The 15,365-nt window shown below is 29.7% G+C and overlaps 2 protein-coding genes across 2 annotated transcripts; both read left to right on the forward strand.

Annotated features, from left to right (window-relative positions):
• Positions 1 to 904: 904 nt before the first annotated feature.
• Positions 905 to 9,326, forward strand: LOC139781936 (uncharacterized). Its single transcript, XM_071720820.1, has 14 exons — positions 905 to 947; positions 1,154 to 1,423; positions 1,995 to 2,463; positions 2,880 to 2,979; positions 3,149 to 3,274; positions 3,477 to 3,632; positions 4,541 to 4,579; positions 5,639 to 5,699; positions 5,904 to 6,173; positions 6,749 to 7,217; positions 7,554 to 7,653; positions 7,823 to 7,948; positions 8,115 to 8,270; positions 9,156 to 9,326. The coding sequence occupies exons 1-14, from the start codon at positions 905 to 907 to the stop codon at positions 9,207 to 9,209; spliced, it is 2,439 nt and encodes an 812-aa protein (XP_071576921.1). The 3' UTR covers positions 9,210 to 9,326.
• An 831-nt stretch (positions 9,327 to 10,157) lies between these two features.
• LOC139781937 (odorant receptor 13a-like) lies at positions 10,158 to 14,511 on the forward strand. Its single transcript, XM_071720821.1, has 7 exons — positions 10,158 to 10,260; positions 10,457 to 10,735; positions 11,165 to 11,633; positions 12,051 to 12,150; positions 12,310 to 12,435; positions 13,416 to 13,571; positions 14,385 to 14,511. The coding sequence occupies exons 1-7, from the start codon at positions 10,158 to 10,160 to the stop codon at positions 14,436 to 14,438; spliced, it is 1,287 nt and encodes a 428-aa protein (XP_071576922.1). The 3' UTR covers positions 14,439 to 14,511.
• The last annotated feature ends 854 nt before the right edge of the window (positions 14,512 to 15,365 follow it).

The following is a 15,365-nucleotide window of genomic DNA, read 5'->3' on the forward strand; positions in this document are numbered from 1 at the left end:
TTATGCATCTTAATACGTGACAATTTTCAATATTTATTAAGAAAATAATTTAATCAAGTTTAATGAAACCTGCATTTCTTTTGAAAAAAAAAAAAAACTTTAAACGGTTTAAATAATTTTTTAATTATCAGCATTCTTTGTGTGTATAACTAAATTTAGTGACAATAATAAATCGATGTAAGATGGATCAACCTACATGATTATTTCGATTATTATTGATTGCTTTAATTTTATAAAGAAATGAAAAGAAGATGGGCGAATGCTCTATTTTGTGGTGCAAAAACGTCAATTTTTTTAATTTCGTAAAAATAATTAATATTTTGATTGCTTATGTACGATTGCTGTTTTCTTTCAATCACGGGCAAGTGTCAAAGAGGAAATTTTAATCAGATGTTTAAAGGGCACTGTCGTTTTATACGGAAAAATTTTCAAAAAATACGGAAAAACTCTTAAAAATGACTATAAAAAATACGTAGATATATCTATTACAGTTTATACTCGATAATAGATTCATTTTCTGCGTTATATAAACGAATATATCTTTATAATAATTACATTTGAAACATACGATAACGATGATGTATTATCCAGGTCTGTAAACTGCAGCTTCTTACATTTTCGTTCCTATTACTTTGTTACAAGAAACTTTCACGACAGACTCGTTAAATTTGCAAAGTACTGCGGCGGAATATTTCCTATCTCTCGTCTGAGTATAAACGCTTTTTATAACTTTTTTGTACGTTTGTAAACTTTTTTTACGAGACGAGTACCTATGGTCAATTGGGGATAGCATTCTGAATATTTAATGCGCCTGACGAGGCCGCCGAGTTTTTGTGCTTGTATGGAGAGCATGCGCGATGATCGTTTTACATTATATAGGGGGAAGAACGGGACGATCTTCTTCATGTTAGTCTTCGACATGGACACGGAGTCTTCGGGTTATAAAGGTACGAATCCTATATCATGTATTTCCTGTTTATTATAAGTGTGTTCTATATATCTAATAAATAAATTATTATATTGCATTGTAAATCCATTTCTATCATCACGTATTATTGCTACCTTACGATTAGTCTTTTAATAATTACAATTTATTAATTTGTCAGATTATTTTATCTAAATCTTTTATTCTCTCCGTATAAAAAATTGTCAGATTTCGTATGGGCAGTTGAATTACACCGTTTGGGTTTGGAATTGATCGGTTTATGGCCTATAACCGACGAAGTTTCTAAGAAAAAATGGTGGTCTAATATTCGCGTATGCTTTATTTTCATTACTATGACAGTCGTCTCTGGTGTACCGCTTGTATGGGCGCTTATTCGAGTTTGGGGCGACATGGTACTTGTGGTAGATAATTTACGAATTACATTACCTCTTATAATTGTTTCATTCAAATTTGTTATTATACGATGGAAACGAGAAGGTATGTGTCATATTAATTGATGTAAAATATCTCATTTTATATATTTTATTTCTATGCTGAACTATTATATGATATTTATTACTATAGGAAAGTGCCGTATTATGAGATAGGATCCGAATATGAGATGGCGGGGTTTTTTCATGGTGGGATCAACAGATGGGGCCTATATAGGGCATTTTAGCTCAACATATTTTATATTAGAATCCTGTCTCATAATAGAGCACTTTTCTCTACTAATGATATTTAGATTAAATTATGATATTAGGAACAAGATCTACGTGATTTATTTTTCTTCTTCTCTCCTTTTCTTTCTCCTTGTGCAATCAATATCAAAATTAAATTATCAAGTGTTCATATTGCTTTCCTTCTCTATCTCTCTTTTTGATGGTTTAGTTGTACTTAATTGTTAACTCTCGAGCCTCTCTAGAACCAAGAGTCGATCCATGTTCATGTGACGTTTATATAATATCTGTGTTTGATGGCTCGGGAGTTAAGAAATAAATATAATTATAGTTGTAATTAATTTGATATGTTTGCACATTATTAATATTATTTTTTCTTAATTTTCAAGTTGTCCTATCTATTGTAAACGCGATGGTGGAGGATTGGACAGCATTAAAGTTAAGCAAAGAGAGGGATGTGATGCTAAAAAATGCACGATTTGCTCGATTACTTATAATTTACGGATATGTTTTAACGACACTAACATTTATCATGCTAATCATTGTTCCTTGCTTTGGCATAAAAATAAGACACATAACGAATCTCACCGATCGGAACAAACCGCTACCGCTGCAGACGTATTACTTCTACGACACTGATAAAAGTCCGCAATTTGAATTGACATTTCTTGTTCAAGCCATAACAATTTCTCTAGCAGTTATTATTTACACATCGGTAGATGCTTTTCTTGGGCTCGTAATCTTTCACACCTGCGGCCAATTAGAGAACTTCAGACACCGTTTAGTCAATTTGGTTTTGTGCAAAAATTTCAACCGAGCTCTGAATGACAGCATAATGTATCATTTACGACTCATCAGGTGTGGATTTTGGCTATGACAATAGCATGCAATCAACAAAACTTCTAACAAAATTAGTTCTTGCACTCTTTTACAATACTACAATTTCTTTCATCGTTAAAATTTTCATGTCTAATTTGTTATAAATATTAATTTGTAATATTAAATTATATAACACTAGCATCTTTTGTCAAAATTTATTCGGCTAAAATTGTTATTTTAATTTTTAATAAACTATAATAAATTAATAATAACCTATAGAAACTATTAATATTATTTTATTAAATTAAGAAACGCCTGAGTAAATAGTTAGTATATAAATAGTATTAAATTAAAATTATTTACATTTAATTTCTAAATGTACAAATCTTGTTAAATGTAGAATTTTATTAGCTTTAAAATGACATTTCTATTTAATTATCAGTTTCTGCTTCTAGGTTTGCCGATAACATAGAAAACATATTCTCGTTAATGATGTTTGGATTGGTACTTTATTTTTGTAGTGTATTTTGTCTATTCGGATTTTTATTTCTTACTGTGAGTTCCAGTGAAACAAAATAATGTACTGAAAATATTTAAATTTTTACGCGTTTCTTTATGTTTAAAATGTATATTTATGCAATATAACTTGTGTGAGTCTATAAACTATTATATGTTTAACTTATATCAATTTGTGTTTTACTAATTAGCGAGATATATTATTTAGATAATTACTGATCGAGAGATAAATAACGCGAGTGGCCTACAAGCATGTTACTTGGTATTAGGTGTTCTTATTTTATTTACATATACGTTTCTCTATTGCGGAGCAGGAGAACTTGTAACAGGACAAGTAAGTTATATATTTATACAATTACATTAGTAAAAAGTACGTAATATAAGTGTACGTAATATAAGAAATAATTTAAAATAAAATTATACATATAATCTGTATTGACGTATATACGTGTCTCAATATACGTAGATTAATATTCGTCGCAACTTATATTGAAATAATATGTGTATTTATACGTTACATGTACGCATTTGTTAAGTGCAATGCAATACATCGTGCTCTATGCGATCTTGAGTGGTACAAATTGGAATCAAGAAAAGCGAGGAATCTTATTTTATTAATGGTACGAGCCAGCAAACCGTTTTGCATCACTGCAGGAAAAATTTTTCCTTTAACAATGGCTACATTTTGCAGCGTAAGATATAATAATTTCTACTTTAACTTTTTGCTCTTTCGTACCAAATACTATTTAACTTATTTCCTTATTTAACACGTTCCATGCCGCCATGGGTAGCCCACGTTGTATTTTTCGTTCAGGCTGTTTAACGTTTTGGCTATAAAGAAAAAAATAATCATGAAATATTTTGTGATACCATATGTGAGTGCTTAATTATGATTTATGGTGCAATATTGGTATTGTAGCCCATAACATCACACCATGCGCCCTGCGATCATGTTTTCGATTTGAGATATCGAATCACTATAATCTTTTATTTCTTACTTTATTTAAGAATTGATATAGATTGATATAGATTGATATCGATTGATATAGAAATGTTAACAAGCTGGGCACAATAGTTACAAGAAATTTAACTACAAAGATTGTAATATTTTCTAAGCACTATACCAACTATATTCACGTATATTCTGTTTTAACGTAAAACAGCATTATGTATCACTTTAGTTATAACATATTTATTGATTAAATACTTATTAATAAACGTTTGTATAAAATATTAATTATATTAAATAATTAATTTAAAAAGTATTCTTACTGTGTGCTGAATTGCATTCAGCACATTAGGCCTTCATCATTATAACAATAACAATTTTTTAGTCATTATAAAATACATTTTATTTTACAAGTATAATAACCAAGCCACATAGGTTATGGGTAATCCACGTGGGCGACAAATAATTAAAATTGGTCCGGCTGGGAACATGTTAATGCACTTGATCAATAGCAGTCAATTACTAAGCAAACATAAATGTAAAAAATTGTTATAATTATTATTATAACATAGTATAAAAGTATAACTAAGGTTGTTTTTGGATATTTTTTTCTTCCATATTATATCCAAATAATAATATACTTTCTTTCAGCTTTTAAAAACGTCGGCTGGATATATATCGTTTTTGCTAGCAAAGGGATGTTGAAAATCACGTTAATATACTTCTATTCAGTCATTCTATACAAAAGACGAATGTATATCCAATAAAATATGTCCAGACAAAAGCTAATAATTATGTCTAATTATGGCTAATAAAAATAAAGTTTCGTGTTATTTACATCGGTGTTATTTACATCGATGTTTATCATTTGGAAATTATATTATTATGCATCTTGATAGGTGACAATTTTCAATATTTATTAGGAAAATAATTCAATCAAGTTCAAAGATTTGCATTTCTTTTGAAAAAAAAAAACACTTTCAAACGGTTTAACTAATTTTTTAATTATCAGCATTCTTTGTGTGTATAACTAAATTTAGTGACAATAATAAATCGATGTAAGATGGATCAAACTATATGATTATTTCGATGGGATTATTATCGCTTGCTTTAATTTTATAAAGAAATGAAAAGAAGATGGACGAATGCTCTCTTGTGGTGCAAAAACGTCAATTTTTTTAATTTTGTAAAAATAATTAATATTTTGAATGCTTATGTACGATTGCTGTTTTCTTTAAATCATGGGCAAATGTCAGAGAGGAAATAAGCAGATGTTTAAAGGGCACGGTCGTTTTATACGGAAAAATTTTCAAAAAATACGGAAAAATAACTATAAAAAATACATATCTATTACAGTTTATACTCGATAATAGATTCATTTTCTGCGTTATATAAACGAATATATCTTTATAATAATTACATTTGAAACATACGATAACGATGATGTATTATCCAGGTCTGTAAACTGCAGCTTCTTACATTTTCGTTCCTATTACTTTGTTACAAGAAACTTTCACGACAGACTCGTTAAATTTGCAAAATACTGCGACGGAATATTTCCCATCTCTCGTCTAAACGCATTTTATAACTTTTTCGAACGTTTGTGAACTTTTTTTACGAGACGAGTATCTATGGTCAATTGGGGATAGCATTCTTAATATTTAATGCGCCTGACGAAGCCGCCGAGTTTTTGTACTTGTATGGAGTATGGAGAGCATGCGCGATCGTTTTACATTATATGGGGGGAAGAACGGGACGATCTTCTTCATGTTAGTCTTCGACATGGACACGGAGTGTTCGGGTTATAAAGGTACGAATCCTATATCATGTATTTTCTGTTTATTAAGTGTGTTCTATATATCTAATAAATAAATTATTATTTTGCACTATAAATCCATTTTTATCATCACGTATTATTGCTACCTTACGATTAATCTTTTAATAATTACAATTTATTAATTTGTCAGATCATTTTATCTAAATCTTTTATTCTTTCCGTATAAAAAATTGTCAGATTTCGTATGGGCTGTTGAATTACACCGTTTCGGTTTGGAATTGATCGGTTTATGGCCTATAACCGATGAAGTTTCTAAGAAAAAATGGTGGTCTAATATTCGCGTATGCTTTATTTTCATTACTATGACAGTCGTCTCTGGTGTACCGCTTGTATGGGCGCTTATACGAGTTTGGGGTGACATGGTACTTGTGGTAGATAATTTACGAGTTACATTACCTCTTATAATGGTTTCATTCAAATTTGTTATTATACGATGGAAACGAGAAGGTATGTGTTATATTAATTGATGTAAAATATCTCATTTTATATATTTTATTTCTATGCTAAACTATTATATGATATTTATTACTATAGGAAAGTGCCCTATTATGAGATAGGATCCTAATATGAGATGGCGGGATTTTTTCATGGTGGGATCAACAGATGTGGCCTATATAGGGCATTTTAGCTCAACATATTTTCTATTAGAATCCTGTCTCATAATAGGGCACTTTTCTCTACTAATGTATTAAATTATGATATTAGGAACAAGATCTATGTGATTTATTTTTCTTCTTCTCTCTTTTTCTTTCTCCTTGTGCAATCAATATCAAAATTAAATTATTAAGTGTTTATATTACTTTCTTTCTCTATCTCTTTTTTTGATAGTTTAGTTGTACTTAATTGTTAACTCTCGAGCCTTTCTAGAACCAAGAGTCGATCCATGTTCATGTGATGTTTATGTAATATCTGTGTTTGGTTTGATGGTTCGGGAGTTAAGAAATATTTATAATTATAGTTGTAAATAATTTGATATGTTTGCACATTATCAATATTATTTTTTCTTTTTTTGTATTTTCAAGTTCTCCTATCTATTGTAAACGCGATGGCGGAGGATTGGATAGCATTAAAGTTAAGCAAAGAGAGGGATGTGATGCTAAAAAATGCACGATTTGCTCGATTACTCATAATTTCCGGATATGTTTTAGTGACATCAGCACTTATCATGCTAATCATTTTTCCTTGCTTTGGCATAAAAATAAGACACATAACGAATCTCACCGATCGGAACAAACCGCTACCGCTGCAGGCGTATTACTTCTACGACACTGATAAAAGCCCACAATTTGAATTGACATTTCTTGTTCAAGCCATAACAGTTTCTCTAGGAGTTATTATTTACACGTCGGTAGATGTTTTTCTTGGGCTCGTGATCTTTCACATATGCGGCCAATTAGAGAACTTCAGGCACCGTTTAGTCAATTTGGTTTTGTGCAAAAATTTCAACCGAGCTCTGAATAACAGCATAATGTATCATTTACGACTCATCAGGTGTGGATTTTGGCTACGACAATAGCCAAATGATCAACAAAACTTCTAAAAAAATTAGTTCTTGCACTTTTAAAACACTAGAATTTCTTTGAACGTTAAAATTTTCATGTCGGCTAAAATTGTTATTTTAATTTTTAATAAACTATAATAAATTAATAATAGCCTATAGAAACTATTAATATTATTTTTTTAAATTAAGAAACGTCTGAATAAAAAGTTAGTAAATAATATTAAAGTTATTTACATTTAATTTTTAAATGTACAAATCTTGTTAAATGTAGAATTTTATTAGCTTTAAAATGACATTTCTATTTAATTATCAGTTTCTGCTTCTAGGTTTGCCGATAACATTGAAAATACATTCTCGTTAATGTTGTTTGGATTGGTACTTTATTTTTGTAGTGTATTTTGTGTATTCGGATTTTTATTTCTTACTGTGAGTTTCAGTGAAACGAAATAATGTACTGAAAATATTTTAATTCTTACGCGTTTCTTTATGTTTGAAATGTATATTTATGCAATATAACTTGTGTGAGTCTATAAACTATTATATGTTTAACTTATATCAATTTGTGTTATACTAATTAGCGAGATATATTATTTAGATGATTACTGATCGAGAGATAAATGGCGCGAGTGTCCTACAAGCATGTTTCTTGGCATTAAATGTTCTTATTATATTTACATATACGTTTCTCTATTGCGGTGCAGGAGAACTTGTAACAGGACAAGTAAGTAATATAATTGTACGTAATATAAGAAATAAATTAATATAAACTTATACATATAATCTGTATTAACGTATATACGTGTCTCGATTTACATAGATTAATATTCGTCGCAATTTATATTGAAATAATATGTGTATTTATACGTTACATGTACGCAATTGTTAAGTGTGAAGCTGTATATCGTGCAATATGTGATCTTGAATGGTACAAATTGGAATCAAGAAAAGCGAGGAATCTTATTTTATTAATGGTACGAGCCAGCAAACCGTTTTGCATCACTGCAGGAAAAATTTTTCCTTTAACAATGGCTACATTTTGCAGCGTAAGATACAATAATTTCTACTTTAACTTTTTGCTCTTTCGTACCAAATACTATTTAACTTTATTCCTTATTTAACACGTTCCATGCCGCCATGGGTAGCCCACGTTGTATTTTTCGTTCAGGCTGTTTAACATTTTGGCTATAAAGAAAAAAATAATCATGAAATATTTTGTGATACCATATGTGAGTGCTTAATTATGATTTATGGTGCAATATTGGTATTGTAGCCTATAACATCACACCATCCAGCCCTGCAATCATGTTTTCGATTTGAGATATCGAATCACTATAATTTTTTATTTCTTACTTTATTTAAGAATTATCGATTGATATAGAAATGTTAACAAGCTGGGCACAATAGTTACAAGAAATTTAACTACAAAGGTTGTAATATTTTCTAAGTACTATCCCAACTATATTCACGTATATTCTGTTTTAACGTAAAACAGCATTATGTATCACTTTAGTTATAACATATTTATTGATTAAATAATTATTAATAAACGTTTGTATAAAATATTAATTATATTAAATAATTAATTTAAAAAGTATTCTTGCTGTGTGCTGAATTGCATTCAGCACATTAGGCCTTCATCATTATAACAATAACAATTTTTTAGTCATTATAAAATTTATTTTATTTTACAAGTATAATAACCATGCCACATAGGTTATAGGTAATCCACGTGGGCGACAAATAATTAAAATTGGTCCGGCTCGGAACATGTTAATGCTCTTGATCAATAGCAGTCAATTACTAAGCAAACATAAATGTAAAAAATTGTTATAATTATTATTATAACATAGTATAAAAGTATAACTAAGGTTGTTTTTGGATATTTTTTCTTCCATATTATATCCAAATAATAATATACTTTCTTTCAGCTTTTAAAAACGTCGGCTGGATATATATCGTTTTTGCTAGCAAAGGGATGTTGAAAATCACGTTAATATACTTCTATTCAGTCATTCTATACAAAAGACGAATGTATATCCAATAAAATATGTCCAGACAAAAGCTAATAATTATGTCTAATTATGGCTAATAAAAATAAAGTTTCGTGTTATTTACATCGATGTTATTTGCATCGATGTTTATCATTTGGAAATTATATTATTATGCATCTTGATAGGTGACAATTTTCAATATTTATTAGAAAAATAATTCAATCAAGTTCAAAGATTTGCATTTCTTTTGAAAAAGAAAAACACTTTCAAACGGTTTAACTAATTTTTTAATTATCAGCATTCTTTGTGTGTATAACTAAATTTAGTGACAATAATAAATCGATGTAAGATGGATCAACTTATATGATTATTTCGATGGGATTATTATTGCTTGCTTTAATTTTATAAAGAAATGAAAAAAAGATGGACGAATGCTCTCTTGTGCGATTGCTGTTTTCTTTCAATCATGGGCAAATGTCAGAGAGGAAATAATCAGATGTTTTAACGGCACGGTCGTTTTATACGGAAAAATTTTCAAAAAATACGGAAAAATAACTATAAAAAATACGTATCTATTACAGTTTATACTCGATAATAGATTCATTTTCTGCGTTATATAAACGAATATATCTTTATAATAATTACATTTGAAACATACACTAACGATGATGTATTATCCAGGTCTGTAAACTGCAGCTTCTTACATTTTCGTTCCTATTACTTTGTTACAAGAAACTTTCACGACAGACTCGTTAAATTTGCAAAGTACTGCGGCGGAATATTTCCTATCTCTCGTCTGAGTATAAACGCTTTTTATAACTTTTTCAAACGTTTGTAAACTTTTTTTTACTAGACGAGTACCTATGGTCAATTGGGGATAGCATTCTTAATATTTAATGCGCCTGACGAGGCCACCGAGCTTTTGTGCTTGTATGGAGTATGGAGAGCATGCGCGATCGTTTTACATTATATGGGGGGAAGAACGGAACGATCTTCTTCATGTTAGTCTTCGACATGGACACGGAGTCTTCGGGTTATAAAGGTACGAATCCTATATCATGTATTTTCTGTTTATTAAGTGTGTTCTATATATCTAATAAATAAATTATTATTTTGCATCGTAAATCCGTTTTTGTCATCACGTGTTATTGCTACCTTAAGATTAATCTTTTAATGATTACAATTTATTAATTTGTCAGATTATTTTATCTAAATCTTTTATTCTCTCCGTATAAAAAAATTGTCAGATTTCGTATGGGCAGTTGAATTACACCGTTTGGGTTTGGAATTGATCGGTTTATGGCCTATAGCCGATGAAGTTTCTAAGAAAAAATGGTGGTCTAATATTCGCGTATGCTTTATTTTCATTACTGTGATAGTCGTCTCTGGTGTACCGCTTGTATGGGCGCTTATACGAGTTTGGGGTGACACGGTACTTATGGTAGATAATTTACGAATTACATTACCTCTTATAGTGGTTTCATTCAAATTTGTTATTATACGATGGAAACGAAAAGGTATGTGTTATATTAATTGATGTAAAGTATCTCATCTTATATTTTATTTCTATGCTAAACTATTATATGATATTTATTACTACTAATGTATTAAATTATGATATTAGAAACAATATGTATGTACGTGATGTATTTTCTTTTCTTTTCTTCTTCTCTTTCTTCTTTTGCAATCAATATCAAAGTTAAATTATTATTCAATTGTTTATATTATTTTTTTTCTCTATTTCTCTTTTTCATAGTTTAGTTGTACTTAATTGTTAACTCTCGAGCCTCTCTAGAACCAAAAGTCGATCCATGTTCATGTGATGTTTATGTAATATCTGTGTTTGGTTTGATGGCTCGGGAATTAAGAAATAATTATAATTTGTTGTAAATAATTTGAAGTTTGCACATTATCAATATTCTTCTTTCTTTTTTTGTATTTCCAAGTTCTCCTATCTATTGTAAACGCGATGGCGGAGGACTGGATAGTATTAAAGTTAAGCAAAGAGAGGGATGTGATGCTAAAAAATGCACGATTTGCTCGATTACTCATAATTTCCGGATATGTTTTAATGACATCAGCATTTATCATGCTAATCATTTTTCCTTGCTTTGGCATAAAAATAAGACACATAACAAATCTCACCGATCGGAACAAACCGCTACCGCTGCAGACGTATTACTTCTACGACACTGATAAAAGCCCGCAATTTGAATTGACATTTCTTGTTCAAGCCATAACAATTTCTCTAGCAGCTATTATTTACACGTCGGTAGATGCTTTTCTTGGGCTCGTAATCTTTCACATCTGCGGCCAATTAGAGAACTTCAGACACCGTTTAGTCAATTTGGTTTTGTACAAAAATTTCAACCGAGCTCTGAATAACAGCTTAATGTATCATTTACGACTCATCAGGTGTGGATTTTGGCTATGACTAGCATGCCAAATAATCAACAAAACTTCTAAAAAAATTAGTTCTTGCACATTTAAAACACTAGAATTTCTTTGAACGTTAAAATTTTCATGTCTAATTTGTTATAAATATTAATTTGTAATATTAAATTATATAACACTAGCATCTTTTGTCAAAATTTATTTGGCTAAAATTGTTATTTTAATTTTTAATAAACTATAATAAATTAATAATAACCTATAGAAACTATTAATATTATTTTATTAAATTAAGAAACGCCTGAGTAAATAGTTAGTATATAAATAGTATTAAATTAAAATTATTTACATTTAATTTCTAAATGTACAAATCTTGTTAAATGTAGAATTTTATTAGCTTTAAAATGACATTTCTATTTAATTATCAGTTTCTGCTTCTAGGTTTGCCGATAACATTGAAAATACATTCTCGTTAATGTTGTTTGGATTGGTACTTTATTTTTGTATTGTATTTTGTCTATGCGGATTTTTATTTCTTAATGTGAGTTCCAATGAAACGAAATGATGTACTGAAAATATTTTAATTCTTACGCGTTTCTTTATTTTTGGAATGTATATTTGTTATAACTTGTGTGAGCCTATGGTTTATTATATGTTTAATCAATTTGTGTTTTACTAATTAGCGAGATATATTATCCAGGTGATTACTGATCAAAAGATAAATGACGCCAGTGTCCTACAAGCATGTTACATGGCAGTTGCTGTTGCTAATTTATTAACGTATACGTTTCTCTATTGCGGTGCAGGAGAACTTGTAACAGGACAAGTAAGTTATACGTCGGTCGGTACGAAAGTATAATGCCTTCTAATATTTTTCTTTTGAATCTGGCGTCATAAAAATTTTGCGTTTTACTGAGTTGTTACTTGAAGTCTCTAATTATATTATGTTAAGTGATGTTGTGATTACAGTTACGTTAGTGTGTCACACGAATAGTTTAAATTAGGGTGTGTTTTAGATATACGCGTAACAAATAAGAGCGGTGATTGAATTTCTTACCATGGAAGAAGTGAATCCTATTGAAATCCATTTGTATTTCAGAAATGGTGTAATCATAAACATTTCTGAGACGCGAATGAATTTCAATGGCCGCCCAAGTAGCAGAGTGACGTCAATTGACGTATTAATAACGTCTTAATGGCGTCTCTAACATCAATAAAACGTCATTAAGACGTCTTAGACGTCATTCTGCTACCTGGGTGCGTTCAGCAGAAAAAGCAACACAGCGAGCGATCAGTAATTTTTTTAAATGATTGGACCTTGCCTTAAATTCTTCTCTGGATCCACGTGTAGAAACCAATCGTAATAAGGATTATTGAGCGCTCATTGAGCTGCTTTCTCCGCTGAACGCAGCCATGGAACTCACTTCTTCCACGGTAAGAAATTCAATCACCGCCTTAATCTGTTACACACATCTGAAACACACACCAGTTCAAACTGCTCGGCGTTTGACACACTTATGTAAATGATCAGAATACCACTCAACATAACTCAACTAGAGACTTCAAATAACAACTCATTGAAACGCAAAATTTTCTATGGCGCCAGATTCGAAAGAAAAATATTAGGAGGCATTACTTTCGTACCGACCATCGCATTTATACAATTACACATTAGTAAAAAATTAAAATAAAATTATATAACCTGTACTAACGTATATACGTATCATTCGTATCAATATATTAATATTCATGGGAACCTATATTGAAATAATACGTGTATTTCGTTACATGTACACATTTGTTAAGTGTGAAGCTGTATATCGTGCAATATGCGATCTTGAGTGGTACAAATTGGAATCAAGAAAAGCGAGGACTCTTATTTTATTAATGGTACGAGCCAACGAACCGTTTTGCATCACTGCAGGGAAAATTTTTCCCTTAACAATGGCTACATTTTGCAGCGTAAGATATAATAATTTCTAGTTTAACTTTTTGCTCTTTCGTACCAAATACAATTTAATTTATTTCCCTATTTAACACGTTCCATGCCGCCGTGGGTGGCCTACGCTGTATTTTTCGATGTGAGTGCATAATTATGATCTATGGTGCAATATTGGTATTGTAGTCCATAATATCATACCATGCAGCTCTGCGATCATGTTTTCGATTTGATATATCGAATCACTACAATCTTTTATTTTTTACTTTATTTAAGAATTATCGATTGACATATAGAAATGTTAACAAGCTGGGCACAATAGTTACAAGAAATTTGACTACAAAAGTTGTAATATTTTCTAAGCACTATCCTAACTATATCCTGTTTTAACGTAAAACATTATGTATCACTTTAGTTATAAAATATTTATTGATTAAGTAATTATTAATAAACATTTGTATAAAATATCAATTTTATCAAATAATTAACTTGAAAAGTATTCTTGCTGTGTTCTGAATTGCATTTAGCCACATTAGGCCTTCATCATTATAACAATAACAATTTTTTAGTCATTATAAATTACATTATATTTTACAAGTATAATAACCATGCCGCATTGGTTACGGGTAATCCACGTGGGCGACAAATGATTAAAATTTGTCCGGCTCGGAACATGTTAATCTTGATCAAAAGCAGTCAATTACTAAGCAAACATAAATGTAAAAAATTGTTATAATTATTATTATTATAACATAGTATAAGAAAGTGTAACTAAAGTTATTTTTGCGAATATTTTTTTCCATATTATATCTAAATAATAATATACTTTCTTTCAGCTTTTAAAAACGTCGGCTGGATATATATCGTTTTTACTAGCAAAAGGAAGTTGAAAATCACGTTAATATACTTTTATTCAGTCATTCCATAGAAAAGACAAATGTATATCCAATAAAATATTTTCAAACAAAAGCTAATAATCATGTCTAATTATGATTAATAAAAATATAGGTTCGTGTTATTTACATCGATGTTTATCATTTATTGGAAATTATATTATTATGTATCTTGATAGGTGACAATTTTCAATATTTATTAGGAAAATAATTCAATCAAGTTCAAAGATTTGCATTTCTTTTGAAAAAAAAAAAACACTTTCAAACGGTTTAAATAATTTTTTAATTATCAGCATTTTTTGTGTGTATAACTAAATTTAGTGACAATAATAAATCGATGTAAGATGGATCAACCTATATGAATATTTCGATGAGATTATTACTGCTTGCTCTAATTTTAGCAATTAAAGAGATGAAAAGAAGACAGATAAATGCTCAATCTTGTGGTTCAAAAATGTCAAATTTTTTTAATTTCGTAAAAATGGTTAATATTTTGATTGCTGTTCTTTAAATTGCGGGCAGATGTCAAAGAGGAAATTTTAATCAAATGTTTAAAGGGCACGGTCGTTTTATACGGAATTTTCAAAAAATACGAAAAAACTCTTAAAAAATACGTATCTATTACAGTTTATACTCGATAATAGATCCGTTCTCTGCGTTATATAAACGAATATATCTGTACAATAATCACATTTGAAACATGCGGTAACGATGATGTATTATCCAAGTCTCTAAACTGCAGCTTCTTACATTTTCGTAATACCTATTTCTTTATTACAAGAAACTTTCACGGCAGGCTTGTTAAATTTGCAAAGTACTGCGACGGAATATTTCCCATCTCTCGTCTGAGTATAAATGCTTTTTATAACTTTATCGAACGTTTGTAAATTTTTTTTACGAGACGAGTAACTATGGTCAATTGGG

Source organism: Temnothorax nylanderi, unplaced genomic scaffold, assembly GCF_030848795.1.
Source record: "Temnothorax nylanderi isolate EJ_2023f unplaced genomic scaffold, tnyl_v1.0 TNYL_tig0376_pilon, whole genome shotgun sequence".
Lineage (NCBI taxonomy): Eukaryota > Metazoa > Arthropoda > Insecta > Hymenoptera > Formicidae > Temnothorax > Temnothorax nylanderi.

Excerpts from the sequence above, each read along its gene's own strand:
- LOC139781936 (XM_071720820.1), top strand. The coding sequence starts at position 905 with ATGTTAGTCTTCGACATGGACACGGAGTCTTCGGGTTATAAAG. Across the intron at positions 948-1,153 it reads GGAGTCTTCGGGTTATAAAG|ATTTCGTATGGGCAGTTGAA; the intron begins GTACGAATCCTA and ends AAAAATTGTCAG. Across the intron at positions 3,275-3,476 it reads GAGAACTTGTAACAGGACAA|TGCAATGCAATACATCGTGC; the intron begins GTAAGTTATATA and ends GCATTTGTTAAG.
- LOC139781937 (XM_071720821.1), top strand. The coding sequence starts at position 10,158 with ATGGAGAGCATGCGCGATCGTTTTACATTATATGGGGGGAAGAACGGA. Across the intron at positions 12,151-12,309 it reads GCGGATTTTTATTTCTTAAT|GTGATTACTGATCAAAAGAT; the intron begins GTGAGTTCCAAT and ends TATATTATCCAG. Across the intron at positions 12,436-13,415 it reads GAGAACTTGTAACAGGACAA|TGTGAAGCTGTATATCGTGC; the intron begins GTAAGTTATACG and ends ACATTTGTTAAG.